Source organism: Rattus rattus, chromosome 15, assembly GCF_011064425.1.
Source record: "Rattus rattus isolate New Zealand chromosome 15, Rrattus_CSIRO_v1, whole genome shotgun sequence".
Classification (NCBI taxonomy): domain Eukaryota; kingdom Metazoa; phylum Chordata; class Mammalia; order Rodentia; family Muridae; genus Rattus; species Rattus rattus.
Window position 1 is genome coordinate 33,297,525 of NC_046168.1, and position 16,063 is coordinate 33,313,587.

At 40.3% G+C, this 16,063-nt stretch overlaps 1 protein-coding gene and 1 pseudogene across 2 annotated transcripts in view; one reads left to right on the forward strand and one right to left on the reverse strand.

Annotated features, from left to right (window-relative positions):
• The window catches only part of Mib1 (mindbomb E3 ubiquitin protein ligase 1), a 112,289-nt gene that overhangs the window by 16,859 nt on the left and 79,367 nt on the right, over positions 1–16,063 (reverse strand). For both annotated transcript variants that reach the window (XM_032886102.1, XM_032886103.1), the window contains exons 13-15: positions 6,697–6,829; positions 6,245–6,331; positions 3,883–4,044 (exon numbers count right to left, since the gene is read on the reverse strand). In XM_032886102.1, the coding sequence (XP_032741993.1) occupies positions 3,883–4,044; positions 6,245–6,331; positions 6,697–6,829 (382 nt within the window). The remainder of the gene's footprint in view (positions 1–3,882; positions 4,045–6,244; positions 6,332–6,696; positions 6,830–16,063) is intronic.
• Positions 870–2,976, forward strand: LOC116884883 (annotated as a pseudogene).

Here is a 16,063-nt window from a genome sequence, read left to right on the forward strand (position 1 = left end):
GTAAGAGTTTCAGTCCTAATATAGACTCATCTCTTCCCAATCCCCATTTTCCTTGATTTTCCCACATTTGTGAACTTACCCTCCAGTGTACAAGTGGACCAAAAGTGGCTAAACTCAATTGGATGCCTACCTCCTACATGACTGATTCAGAAACTACACAGAACCAAAGTCAGGTCAATTAAGGCTAAGGAACTCAAGTACAGTTTCTGGTTAAGAAGAAATAGCATTTTTGTTCCTACTCAGTTTAGCTCTGAGGCTGCTACGAACTCAATGCTTCTGAATCAAGGCAAAACTTAAAGAATGAAAAGAACCAGGATATGATTACATCATCTGAGTTATGGACCCAAATATATCTGAAATTGTTAAAAGTATAATGATCAAGACTCAACGAGGACCCATAGAAGCCAGGTAGTGTTTTAAGTACTTCTATGATCTTATACAACAACCTGTGGAGAGAAGTATGCTCTTCTCAACTTTAAAATAAGAAAAAAGAAGATACAAAGAAGTTAAAAATATATACCCAGAGTCTTACAAACAACAACTCACAAACATTCCGGCCTCAGATACATTTATACTCTTTTTTTTTTTTTTTTTTTTTTTTTTTCGGAGCTGGGGACCGAACCCAGGGCCTTTAAACTTTGCTAGCAAGCACTCTACCACTGAGCTAAATCCCCAACCCATTTATACTCTTTATAATGATAATAAAATTCATTTGAAAGTGAAAAGGCTTAAAATAACCGATCATTTAAAATAAATTTGGAGGACTTCCATTGCCTGATTTCAATATATACAAATGCTGAATCACAAAGCTATAAGATACCTGAGTGGGTATCCCATAGCTAAGAAAGAACATGGACAAAAGGAACAAGATGCCGTATGTAAAAGGAAACCTCCAGATAAATAGCTTACTGATCTTGGATAAAGGCAGCAGAAAAAGATGCTACTCAACAAACAGTGTAGGGAGAGTTGGCCATCCACCAATGACAAATGAACTGCCACCTATAACATACACTATATAAAAGTTCCCTTGAACTTAAATGCAGTTACTCAGCCTCATAAGCTTCCATAGCAAGAAGTCTGAATGATCTTCATTTTGCCAAAGATTTCTTAGGACACATAAAGCATACCTAATAAAAAACTAATTATACTTTTTCAACATTAAGACTTTCTGTTCTTCTAAGAACATTGTCAAAAATTAAGCATGATGGCTTACACCATGATCCCAGCCATTCAAAGGTCAAGGCAGGAGGAACAAGAGGATAACTGGGGTAGACTGAGGCCTCATCACAAAACACCACTGTCAAAAGGGAAAGAAACGTGAATGTACAATACAACTCACTTCTTGCCATGCCAGGGCACTACTAACAAGGAAGACATCAACAGAATGATTTTAGACTTCTAGGCTTGTCTGAGTTTAGAGAAGCATCTTGGGGGAAACGCTAGATCAAGTGGAGATCCATCTCTTACAGCTTTCTAAGAAAAGTTTTCTAAGAAGGCAAAAAGGACCAAATATCCATTCTTGACTTTTTCTCCTCATGAAGACAGAAGGTACTGACACATCACACCAGTCATTATACACACAACTGGTATACCTGTACTTCTGACTATTCTCTACAGTGTCTGGAAACTATAGGATGTGTAATTTACAGGGACGCTTTTGTTGTTTTGTTTATTTGAGATAGAGACTCACTCTAGCCTAGGCTGGCTGAAAATTCACTATATACCACAATGTGATCACAAATCCTGCCTTAGCCTAAGTGAGGGATTACAGTCATGAGTTAGCATGTCTGTCTTTACATATATTAATTCTTGAAAGATATCACTGAGTGTTCCTGAGTAAGCTATCCTCTCCATACACGAACATTTCATACTAACTCACACTCGTTCCTAGGCAGCAGCACTGCACCATCAGTCATTACCTTCCACTATCACCCTGCAGAGAAGAGAAGGCAGTGGCTGCATCAGTAGCAACACAAGCCACAGACCAGCAAAAATAAGTGCACATCACATCCTTGCTGTGACCTTGTTTTCACATTAGATAAACAATTCTTGAAATAACTAGAAGAAATAAAAATACCTGGGAAGTGGGAGAGTGCTTGCCTAGTATGCATGAGGCCTAGGACTCAATCCGTAACACCTCAAAAATTAAAACCACAAGAAAACAAAGAATACTAAAATTCTAATGAAAAAGATTTGAGCAGGTAGTTTATCAAATACACATGGGATTGATCGAATGAAAAGCAAGTCAAAATGAACAGACATTAGGGATTTCAAATTAAAATCATAACAGATACTCCACTCCATTCATGCTGAAGTTATAAAGAACCAAACAACTTTTGATAAGATGCAGAACAAAGCGGCAGCTGGGCAGCTCTTGGTAAGAATTTCTCGCCAAACCTGAGCGGGCGAGCTGCGAGCCTGAGCCTGGGCGGCCGCCCAGCACCATATTGGTGAACACCAATGAGCTGCGGCACGACGTCATGATCAACCAGTTCGTGCTGGCCGTGGGTTGCGTGGCCGACCAGGCGCAGCAGCTGCTGCAAGCGGCCCACTGGCAGTTCCAGACCGCCCTAAGCACGTTCTTTCAAGAAAGCAACATTCCCAACAGCCACCACCACCCGCAGATGATGTGTACTCCCAGCAACACCCCTGCCACACCACCCAACTTCCCTGATGCGCTGGCCATGTTCTCCAAACTTCGAACCTCTGAGGGCCTGCAGAGCAGCAGCAGCCCCATGACAGCTGTGGCCTGCTCCCCTCCCCCTGCAAACTTAAGCCCCTTCTGGGCCGCATCCCCACCCAACACCAGGTGCCCTGGATCCCGCCCTCTTCCCCCAACATCTTCCATCTTCACTGCCCACACCCCACGTGGCCCCCGGAGCATCACAGGGGGGCGGCCCTCAGAAAGCCATGGCAGCCATGGATGGCCAGAGATGAGACTGGACCCCGCTGGGCTAGAGCAGGGGGCAGTCCAGGGTTGTGGGGACACGGAAGAGGGCAGGGAGGGGGGAAATACAAGAGGGCGGGGGCGGGGGAGTTCTTCAAGATCGCACTGGAAGATTTTATAAGAGAATTTTTGTGGGTTGGGGGGGACAGCAAACTCCTGAGCCACTTGGGTTCTTCAGGAGTTTCTCTCCAGGAAAGTTTTTTTTTTCCTCTTTTTAATAAATAACTATAATATATATGAATATAAATTTAGCCAATGTTTGTGAAAGAGTGGGGCCTATACACATGTTCCAGTCAAGAGGGCAAGGCTCACCTCTGCCCAGTTGTGGGGAACAAAGGGTGCTCGTAGATGGAGTGATCATGCAGCTGGATGGCCGTGCTGCTGGGAAGGAGAAGGCACACCAGCCATTGACAAGCTCCACCCCCAAAAGAGGTGGTCCCAGAAGGGTCCTCAGAATCATGAACTTTGTATCCCATTACTGGTAGACAATTTTCATCTCTGCTGGTGGTGGCCTCTTGTTGACTCTGAAACTTGTCACCCGATCACCAGCAAGGTGTGCAGAGCTGAAGACTTGGCTGCCCTCTGGTGAATGGATTATTTGATTGTCCCATCCCTTGCTGTTCTGACTATTCCACAGACCCCCAGTCTGTGTGTGTGTCCAGGGCCAGAGGGCCACCACTAAGGAGAAACTACCTTTGGATTGAGTTCCCAAATTAAAATCAATGCACCAGGGTGCAATTTTAATTAAAAAACTTAAAAGACTTTTCTAACTTCTAAAGAAAAAAGATGCAGAACAAATGTACTTCATAGTGACCAATAGTAGTATTAAAGTTTGATAAACCCAAAACCATCTCTGATAAAATGTTTTGTCCAATGCAAACCAGTAAATATAAAACATGCTTCCACTACAGGGAAAGGACATTATTTTTACTCACTGTGTTTTTTGAAGGTTCCCAGGCAGCATCTACCTTGCCCACATCTTGCATGTCTTGTAGCTGACGTAGTTGAGACAAAGTATGATGTCTCAAAGCTTCATGCAGAGGAGTATCTCCATCCTTATCCTGAATGTCTAGCTTAGCACCTGCACGGACCAAAAGCTGAGAGAAAGATGCCGCATTTGCAGAGTGTCCATAGCTTTAAGAAACTGCAGCCTATCAGGAGTGAGCATTCTAGACCTATCTGAAATTTTAAACAACAACAAATGCAAACAATGTTTGCTAAAACAGTAGCAAAATGAATTACTGATTGTCCTGACATGTTTCAACAATCCTTCTTAATCCTTTCTACAACTACCTAAGGCTAATCTCTGTACAGCCTTACCTGTCTTGGCAAATTGTACTTTTTGTCTTGTTTCGTCTCTTTTTTGTTCTAAAAAGTTATATAAAATATAATTCTAAGACTTATTTTTCAAACTTGTGGTTAATGTTTGTTGTCAACTTGTTTAGATTTGGAGCAACCGAGGAAACACACCTCTGGGTGGGTATGTCTTTGAGGAAGTTTCTAGAGGTTTAACAGAGGCAGACCCACACTGAATGTGAGTGGCCCTGTGTGATGGTCTGGTGTACCAGACTGAAAAGGAGAAGAAAGTGAGCCAAGGATCAGCATTCATTTGGGAGGCTAAAAGTGTTTATTCTAAGGTTGTCTTTCTAGAGAATTTAGAAAAGGTCATAATTTAACAGGGAGAATTAGCTAAAATTGATTTTACAGCCATAATCTCATTTGGTTAAAAAAAATATTTGTTGCTAAGCAAAAGTTATAACCTTTTACATTAGTACAGAATTTATTTGATAAAAGTTCAGATTTTCTTTGATACAAATTTCTTATCAATTTAAAATTAATATTGTTACTCTCATATAGAGGCATTGTGCCTATCAACGCAGTGAAGAATAAAAGCTTATTCCTTTACTGCTATTATAAAAGTAATCTGAGGTGATTAAACATGTGAGCTGAGGGCCATGTGAGTTCATGGATCCAAGTTTATTGTTAGAGTGCTTTCAAGATACTTTATTAAGATAATTAACAGACAACAGTCCAGATTACTTATATAGTTAGATGGTTTTCAAAAACGTCAGAAAATATGAAAATTTAATGTTATTTATCTTTTGTTGAGACATGTCTGCTCCTAATAGCTCCCCTTTGGTAGATTCAAAGAAGAAATTGAACATCTACCTCCAGGTGAGGTGATGTATTATGGCGAGACAGCCAGTAGGGCAGAAATCGCTTATTTCTCCTACAGACGAAATAAATGTCCAGAAAAGGACACATTGCAGAAGAGTTGACTGATAATTTCTACTGAGCCAGAATGATCAGCCCTTTGAAATTCTGCAATTCAAAAGTCTGTCAGGTGATCTAGGCCAGAAGGTTGAAGACTTGCTCTCATGTGTTGCTGACAGGGGACTGTGCAAGTAGACAATTGTCTCTTCAAACCTGTTTCAGTTCGGGAAGCCATGTTAGGCTCCCTATATTTTCAGATAATATTGGTCATTCTCAGATTTCTGACAGGTTGAAACTAGTTATAGTCTCATAACCTACCCAGGCTGTTTAACTTTGAGAATACATGTTTTATTAGATAGTATACAAGCTAGCCAGGATATAACATGGATTTTAAGCCTTTTTAAAGCTGGAATAGGTAAGGAAATGTTCTGTCTAACTGATAAAATATTGGACTGAGTGTTAAGATATTTTTTATACTTTATAAGTTACAAAAGAATAGCTGTGCTCAGCTTACATTTGAAAGAAAAGTTGTTTTTTATTAGACAGAAACGGTGAAGTGTAGATTGATGTTATTATGCAGGTGAAGGCAGACAAGAAAAACGAGGCCTGTCATTGGATGATCAAGGAAGGATGGACAGACATTTAATTTTAGAAGCAGGCGAGAGGGGGCAGAGAGAGAAGGAGCTGGGAGAACATGGCAGCAGATGTTAATATTCTTCTCTGCACATAGATACAGGTTGTTATGAATATTTTTAAGGGATAGGTGTGTACAGGATTTTGTGCTATCTAGATGGACAAATTATATCTTATTGATTGGATCAGAGGTTATTGTGTGGTGTGTTCTTTCATGCGGTGACTTAACTGAGTCCACAGTAAGAGAGCCGTGAGGCGGGCTAAAAGAAACCTTCTTTAATTTTTACCAATGCATTTCTCACTAATATTATGAGAAGTCTGAGAACATGGGCTGAAGACTTTGAACTAGGTATTAACTCCCTATCCCACAGACACAAATGAAATGCTCTAAATCTTAGCATGGTTAGAAAGCTTATTACAAGCTCATATTGACATGAATGAATACTTTACCCTGACAATCTGGGTGTGCTGCCGTTCAACAGCAAGGTGTAGGGCCGTCTGCTGGTTCACGTTCTGGATATCCAAGTTTGCATTTCCCTAACAATGAACAGATTTTAGATGGTTACATCTGAACAACAGAGAAGAACATGCAAACTGTTATTTACAAGGAATACATAGCTCTGTCCACCACTACATCTTCCTTGGAAGTTGCCCAGACACAGTTCTCATACAGAGAGTAAAAACTTGACAGACAGACAGACAACAAACCTACAGGTAGAACAGTTAATGTAAATATGAGTATTTCCTTTACAGCTCAGGGACAAAGTATTCTCTTTCACTATCCCCTGAAAGCAATTCTTATAAGCTGTAAGTACTTCTAAAAAGCATCTATGTCTCCATACAGGATTCAAAGTAAATTTTAGTGACCTGAAGTTCTGTTAAAACATAACTGCCTCTCCTACCTGATGCACCAACAGCTCAGCCACTTCCACATGATTATTCAGGGCAGCCAGGTGCAAGGCAGTATAACCATCATCTTTCTTCTCATCCACAATCCATGGTCTTGGTAATTTTGAGAGTAAAACACGCATTGCACTAAAAGACAAATTGACATTGTCTTTACATTTGCATAATATGATTTTTGTTTTCTTTAGAAAAATATTCAAAAGAAACCCTGTTATCAAATTAAGAAAGCCTTTAAAAAATAATGAAGAAAGAAAATTATGTTTCTATACACAGGCAGGAATTACTATCATAATTCTCCAATGTTTCCTTCTGTGATATTCTGAAAGCTAAACAAACTGTCAGCATTTGCAGAATGAAGTCAGCACAGACATTAGAGAGGAAAGCTGTGGTTGAAAGGGAAACCTCCCAGGAGGAACAGAGAGCAAACAGGGTGGCCTGAGGAAACCCATATTCACCTTCAGTAGTTTCTACCCATAAAAGAAGTAACAAACAACAGCAGGTAACAAGGGAGACGGTGGGAAACAGTGACCAGGCACACTCAGAGGCTTGTTAGGAATAGCAGAAGTAAAAGTCTGACTTAATCATAATTCAATATTTACACTTCTAAAATCGTTAATAATTTCAAAGAGCCAAAAAAGTCAAAGACACACTAAAGAACATAAAAGACTAAAATGTCCCAGACACCCAGAGAACCAAATTAAGAAATAAATGCTTCTTGGCAACTTTTCCTCACAAAAATATTTTCTATGAAAAATTCAGATTCTACACTGATATTAGGACCTCAGAGGACTCGGTTGCAAATGTTTTTGATGGCACAATTTTATGAATCCCATGTAGGAAGTGCCAAGAGTCTTAAGAATTGGCTTTGGTTCTGTTTGCACCTGGAGCCACAGCTCTCTGTATCAAGATTCCACTGGGACAGAGCTAGTCTCTGAAGAGTGCTGACACACCTGAGAACACAGATGAGACCAACACCCTGCTCCTCAGGACACAGGAGCCGAGGAGCAGTCTGGGACAGGATCCTTCCAGTTTCCATCTGCGCCCAGAGCTGACCTTGTGACATAGCTAGCTCTCTGTACCCAGATCCTGCTGGGAGAAAGTCGGTCTCTAGTAATGCTGCCATGTAAGCTTACAAGAGGGTCAAGCCACTGTCAGAGACAGCAAGACCAGCTAATACCAGAGATAACCAGATGGCAAGGGGCAAGGACAATACCTAAGCAACAGAAACCAAGGCCACCTGGCATCATCAGAATCTAGTTCTCCCACCACAGGAAGGCACGGATACCCCAACACACCAGAATAGCAAGATCCAGAATTAAAATCACATCTCATGATTACGATAGAGGACTTTAAGAAGGACATAAATAACTCCCTTAAAGAAATACAGAAGACACAGGCAAACAAGTGGAAGCCCTTAAAGAGAAAACACAAAAATCCCTTAAAGAGTTACAGGAAAACACAACCAAATAGGTGAAGGAATTGAACAAAACCATCCAGGATCTAAAAATGAAAATAGAAACAATAAAGAAATCACAAAGGGAGACAACCCTGGAGATAAAAAACCTAGGAAAGAGATTAGGAGTCATAGACACAAGCATCACAACAGAATTCAAGAGATAAACCAGAAACTCAGGGGCAGGAGATACCACAGAAAACATTGACATAATCATTAAAGAAAATACGAAACACAAAAAGCACCTAACCCAAATCATGCAGGAAATCCAGGACACAATGAGAAGATCAAACCTAAGGATAATAGGTATAGAAGAGAGTGAAGATTCCCAACTTAAAGGGTCAGTAAAATATCTTCAATAAAATTATAGAAGAAAACTTCCCTAAAGAAAGAGATGCCCATAAGCATAAAGAAGCCTACAGAATTTCAAATAGATTAGATCAGAAAACTCCTCCTGTCACAAAGTAGTCAAAACACCAATACACAAAACAAAGAAAGAATATTAAAAGCAGTAAGGGAAAAAAGTCACATAACATATAAAGGCAGACCTATCAGAATTACACTAGACTTCTCACCAGAGACTATGAAACATAGAAGACCCTAGGCAGATTTCATACAGGCCCTAGGAGGACACAAATGCCAGCCCAGGCTACTATATCCAGCAAAGCTCTCAATTAACATAGATATTCCATGACAAAACAAAATTTATACAATATCTTTGCAGAAATCCAGCCCTACAAAGGATAATAGATGGAAAACTCCAACAACAGGAGGGAAACTACACAGCAGAAAAAGCAAGAAAGTAATCTTTCTACTAACCCAAAAGAAGATAGCTACACAAACATAATTCCACCTCTAACAACAAAAATAATAGGAAATAATAATCATTGGTCCATAATATCTTTCAACATCAATGAATTCAATTACCCAATAAAAAGAAATAGATTAACAAAATGGATACATGAATGGCCCAGCATTTTGCTGCATACAGGAAACACACCTCAGTGACAAAGACAGACACTTCCTCAGAGTAAAAAGCTGGGAAAATATTTTCCCAGCAAATGGTCCCAAGAAACAAGCTGGAGTAGCCATTCTAATATCGAATAAAATAGAGTTTCAACCCAAAGTTAACAAAAAAGATAAAGAAGGACACTTCATACACATCAAAGGAAAAATCCACCAATATGAACTCTCACTCCTGAATATCTACGCTCCAAAAGCAAGAGCACCCACATTCATAAAAGAAATTTTACTAAAGCTCAAAGCACACATTGCACCTCATACAGTAATAGTGGGAGACTTCAACACCCCACTCTCAACAATGGACAGATCATGGAAACAGAAACTAAACAGAGATACAGTGAAACTAATAAAAGTTATGAACCAAAATGGATTGAACGAATCTATAGAACATTTCATCCTAAAACAAAAGAATATACCATCTTCTCCAAAATTGACCATATAATTGGTCACAAAACAGGTCTCAACAGATGCAAGAAGACAGAAATAATCCCATGCATTCTATCAGATCACCATGGAGCAGAGACTGAAAAAAAGGCCATCCATAGACTGCCCCACCTGGGGATTCAGCCTATATACATACAGCCACCAAACCCAGACAATATTGCAGATGCCAAGAAGTGCATGCTGACAGGAGCCTGATATAGCTGTCTAAGAGGCTCTGCCAGAGCCTGACAAGTAGAGAGGAGGATGCTCACAGCCAACCATTGTACTGAGAACAGGGTCCCCAATGGAGTAACTAGCGGAAAAAAAACTGAAGGAGCTGAAGGGGTTTACAACCCCATAAGAAGAACGATATTAACTAACCAGGCCCTCCATAGCTCCCAGGAACTAAACCACCATCCCTAGAGTACATAGGGATGGACCTATGGCTCTAGCCGCATATGTATCAGAGGATGGCCTTGTCAGGAATCAGTGGGAGGAGAGGCCCTTGGTCCTGTCAAGGCTCGATGACCCAGTGTACGAGAATGTCAGGGCAGGGAGATGGGGAGGAAGAGGGTTAGTAGGTAGGGGAACACCCTCAGAGAAGCAGGGGAAGAGAGTGGGTTTCTGGAGGGGAAACTGGGAAAGGGGATAACGTCTGAAATGTAAATTTAAAAAATCTAATAAAAGAAAAAAAGAAAAAGAATTTAAGTCTAAACTAAAAAGAAAAAGAATTTAAGTCTAAACTAAAAAAAAAAAAGAATAGGCTTTGAAGGAGCATGTAAGATGGCTTAAGAGGTAAAAGTGCTGTGGCTGAGTCTGAGTTTGATTCCAGGGACTCATATGATGGACGGTGGAAGGAGAGAACCAACTCCTGTAAGTTGTGCTCTGACCTCAATATGTACATGTAATATCAATGCACATGTGTGAACACATGCTTACATAGATCCATAAGCTCATCACACAGATACATACATACATACACACATTCACGCACACAAAATAAAACCAGATAAATAACTGTTTTTTAAAATTAAGCTTTGGGAGGCTGAAGAGATTTTTTTTTCTTTTATTGGATATTTTTTTTTTTATTTATATTTCAAACATTATTCCCTTTCCTGGTTTCCCGGACATAAGACCCTATCCCATCAAGACCCCCCCCCGCCGCCCTTTTAGCTCCCCCCCACACATTCCCCTACACTGGAGGTCCAACCTTGGCAGGACCAAGGGCTTCTCCTTCCTTTGGTGCCCAACAAGGCCATTCTCTGCTACATATGTAGTTGGAGCCCAGGGTCAGTCCATGTATACTCTTTGGGGAGTGGCTTAGTCCCTGGGAGCTCTGGTTGGTTGGCACTGTTGTTCTTATGGGGTTGCAAGCCCCTTCGGCTCTTTCAATCCTATCTCTAACAACTCCAACGGGGGATTCCGTTCTCAGTTCAATAGTTTGCTGCTAGCATTCGCCTCTGTATGTGACATGCTCTGGCTGTGTCTCTCAGGATACATCTATATTTGGTTCCTGTCAGTATGCACTTCTTAGTTTCATCAATCTTATCTAGTTTTGGTGGCTGTATATATATGGGCCACATGTGAGGCAGGCTTTGAATGGCTGTTCCTTCAATCTCTGGGGCTGAAGAGATATTAAGAGCGGTTGTAAACACTGACTGCTCTTCTAGAGGTCCTGAGTTCAATTCCCAGCAACCACATGGTGGCTCACAACCATCTGTAATGGGACCCAATGCCCTCTTCTGGTGCATCTGAAGACAGCTACGGTGTACATAAAATACTTTTTAAGAATAAAAAAATAACTTTTAGATTATGTATGCCCATGTGAAATAATGTGATATTCCGATAATGTTTTTAGGTGAGTTTTCAATGAATGCCTCAAATATTTTTTCATTTTCATTCGAGATGGAGGAGTGTATGTCATAGCTCTCTGTTGCATACTGTCCCTACTCTTTCTATTCTAACATGTTGACAAGGCACTGTTCAGCCCACACTCAAGGGGTGCAAAAGCCATGTTCCCTGCCTGAGAGAAGCACGTATTTAGGCTAACAGGTGGGGAATTCACTTTTACTGTGATACACACACACACACACACACACACACACACACACACACACACACTATGCATACATATATGTATGTATACGTACACACACATAACATTCATATATACGGATATGAGTAAATTTTTTAATGATTCATTTATTTTTATATTATGTGCATTGGTGTTTTGCCTGCATGAGGATTTTCAATCTGCTGTAACTGGCAATTTAGAGTTGCCACTTGGGTGCTGGGAATTGAACCCAGACCCTCTACAACAGCCAGTGTCCTTAACAGTGGAGCCATCTCTCCTGCCCCATCTTCAGAGATGGTAATTAGAATCTTATCAACCCTGTTAAAAAATAAACAAAACAACACACTACCTTGAGAAGAGAAACCATTTTTCGGCCCAGCCTGCAAGGTAAGCTTTAAGAAAATAAAGGAAGAGACCCTTGTCCCCTCACCTCTGTACACTGGTAATAGATCAGAGCAGTCTTCTTTCTACAGCATGGGCAATTTTAGGAACACACCATAGAACCTGGGAGGGCAGCTACAGGTTCTTCTCTGCAGCCCCTCCAACTAGTCACTAGCAGAGCCTACTGCTATGCTGCAAGCACTGAGGGCTATGAAATTACAAGAAAGACACTATTGCTAGCTCAGTAAGTAAGTCAACTTCTTTTATTAAGCCACAGACTGTTAACTGCAGCCTCTAAGATTTGGTGTTATTTTTCCCAATAGGGACACACTCTTCCATTTATCAACTAGTTCTTTTCCAACAGGTTAACGACATGGATGTTTTAGAGATAAGATCTTACTACCAGTTAAGCAGGCATTTGTAAATAGTGCCAAAAAAGCATTAAGTTCCAGAACAACTAATAGTGGTGCCTAGCCTAATCCCTGGCACATGGCAGTGCTCAGACATTTGCTGAATGATGAACAAATGAGTTCCAAGAAGCAGAGGGGACAAGCAGCTGTCTACACTGGTATGCAGTGCTCAAATGGTACCAGGCCAATCTCTAGGGCCTGCCATGCTATTTGTAATGTCTTTCTTCAGCAAGAGGGAACATTTCCTTAAATCCAGCAGGTAAACTACAGAAGTCTTGCATATTAGTATCATTTAATGCTAAAAAGATGTTAGAACAGCATTTTACTGGGTGGTCAATAAACATTTGCTTAGTTAATTTAAGAATCCCTTAATAGTAGGTAAAGCAGATTAATACAGAGTCCATGAAGAAACTTAAGACAGTTAGCCCAAACACAAGTTCTTGGAGCCATGTCATACTAATATTATTATAGTTATATACAAAAGGAGATTCTCTGCACATGGAAACCAGAGCTCAAAGCTTTGCTGAGTAGAAAGAAGGAAGAGGCATAGGGCATGACATCACATCTGAGTACCCAGGCTGGGCTGGACTAGCAACACCAGATCGTTGGTGGAAGCTGAGCATAGGAGTTCTCTGACTCATTTCACTGTCACAGCCCAGCACAGGACCATGGCACAGTGTTCCATTGCACTTAGCAACAAGATTGGGTAGTTTAAGACCTGAAAATTTAACTCTTAAAATCTGACATGTATCCTCTCTTAATGTACATCAATTTTGAACATCTGGAAAAGGTAGTTTTCTAAAATTCGCCCACATTCACAAAAGCATTCCTTTAAAATCCTCACCCCAAGGAAGTTAACTGTGAAGACAAAAACTGTCAACTCCAGCTCCTCTGCCTGTGTAAAGTGATTTAGGTCTACTTGACTCTTAGCTCAATGGCTACTTAAAACAACATGTCTGAATTAAGAACAAGGTACACTTGGCTTCTCCTGTCCACTTTCTTAAGCTTTTAATATTTAAATTTTATCTTTTATAAATTAGCTTGGTTTGCTGTTTTAATACTACTCATTTTGGGTTAAAAATAAATATCTATTAAAATTGAACCTGAATAGCAATTAAAATTGAGAACGCTGAAGTAGTTCTTGTTTTTAAGACACATACCATATGGCAAAGTTATGCCAAATTCATGGCCATAATGTCTGTGGATAGGTCATACCTAAATGGTACTTAGAAAACTGGAGTCATGGCTTAAAGCAGAAGAGAGATCACTTTAGACTTGGTTTGGGAGTTTAATCCGCACTCAAAGGCATCTTTGGACTTGCACATGTCCATAGAGTCCAAACCACATCATTACCCATAGGCATCCCTACTGTACTCTCACTATGTGCTACAATCAGGCGACCGCAGTGGACACTGAACTAAGAAAGATTCTAAATATCCTTCCAAAGAATCCCTCATAGGAGTTTCTTCCTGATCTTACCTCACAGCCACTATATAGATTCTACTCACCATTTCTATTCTCCATTTAAGTACTATTTATTATTTTTTAAAATAATTTTTAAAAATAGAAATAGCTAACTCTAAATATAACTGTACAAAACCCCTATAGGCCAACAGCTGTGTAATACATTACTATGCAAAACATTTTTTAATTTCTTTTTTTATTGGATATTTTATGTATTTACATTTCAAATGTTATCCTTTACCCCCCCACCCCCTTCCCCTATAAAGATGTTTCCACTCCCACCCACCTACAACCATCAAAAAAGTCAGATTATGAAATATTTTGGTAGCAGAGGGATTTTTACATCCTGCAGATCTGCCTGAAGACTGTCTTGCTAAAAGCCAGGGCAAATTTGTAGTGCTCCCCGACCCCTGACCTTTTTCTCTGCAGTGCTTCTAAGTATAGTGACAAGCGCGTGAGGTTTTCCTAGTCTCAGCACAAGCTCAGGGAGAATCTGGGAAATGTGAGTGGAAACATGAGACTCGTCTTTATTTGGCAGTACTTAAAAAAAACCAGCAGGACAAATGGCAAAGCGGTGTTGGGACCATAGGAAGAACAATCAATAGGCAGAAAGAAGGATAGAAGCCTCCTCAGCTTTTAGATCGACAATCGACAGCTGAGAGACTATTTTTTGCTATGGCTGACTAAATATGGTCAGGGAAGAGAGAGGCACAAGAGAGCCTGTTTGCCCAGGAGTGCATGTTTCAAATGCTTAGCTGCCTATAAAGCTCTAACAGCCTAGGCTGTTTCGGGAAGTACATGAGTTGGCCTCTGTGGTGACTGTGGAAGTCCTGACCTCGCTTGCAGACTTGACCTCTGGATATGACAAGGTAGCTTCATTCCAGATCTACCACTAACCTTGGAAATTCAAACTCCTGTTCCTCCAAAAGAATCCCAAAGCATGGAAGATAAAGACGATTTCCTGGGGCACCGAGAAGAACCCAGTATATTCTGGTGGGCACAGGAACAGGGTGAATGTTTACAGCCACTTGGGGAGTGTGAGGTGTGTTTGGGGTTTTGCTCGCAGTTTTTTGTTTTTTTTTTTTAATCTTAGATTACAAAATTAACATCCACTGCAACTTTCCCCCTCTTGTGAATCATTTCATCTAACAAAAAACCTAGGTACATTCTCTTTGCCACTGTAGTAACCTCCCCATTACTGAACTTTCTCTATATATCTATACAATAATTGAAATATTACATTCCAAATTATATGACCAATGTTGATTCAATTTTAGAGAGAGAGAGAGAGTGTGTGTGTGTGTGTGTGTGTGTGTGTGTGTGTGTGTGTGTGTCTATGAGGAAAAGCAAGAGAGAAAGGTAAATCATGTAATTTTGTGTATATTTAACTTGTCTTTCAAATTTATCTTAAAAGGTAAGGGTCTGTGTTCATTTATGCATCTGCTTACTTCACCCAGCTCATAAGAGAAGTGCTGAGTCAGCAGCAGTGTGACAGAATAATCATGATGTGGTGACCGCTATGACTCTAGGTCACTGCATCTCTTCCCTGTGAGTGCTGCGGACATTAAGCTCCCAGGTAACCAAGTGGTGAAAACAGACCTGTAAGAATGCTTCTGGCTTTCTGCACGCTTATCTAGTATCCGGGCATAGGTTAATTTCAAAGCTCAAACTGATAATTTTGTTTTTAAAATGCCATTATGCAAATAGCATGTCAGATAACTTCAAAATGTACAAACTGCCACTGATATTAGATCTTTATTGTTTTGGATTAAACAACTGTGTCTCACTTCTCTAGTAAATCTGCATCTCTGCCTCCAGAGCGCAATAGCTTCTAATGGCTATTTCAAGATTTAGGTTATAAAATGTCTCCCCTTGTTTACTATTCAGGCCATAGAGATCTGCATGAAGGTGTATGGCAGTTTTCAGCTGCACCATGACTGAGGCCTGTGCTAGCACTAGCTTTCTTCATGGGCTGCAGAAACCCTTCCTATTCCCCCACTTACTCCTAGTATTCCCTTTTCTATACTTTACCAAATCTCAAAGCTTCTCAAGGTCTCTTTTTGAATTAACCTTCGAAATGTCAGAGTGACTATAGGCTATTCACAAATTATTTTTTTTCTTGTGCTAAATATTCA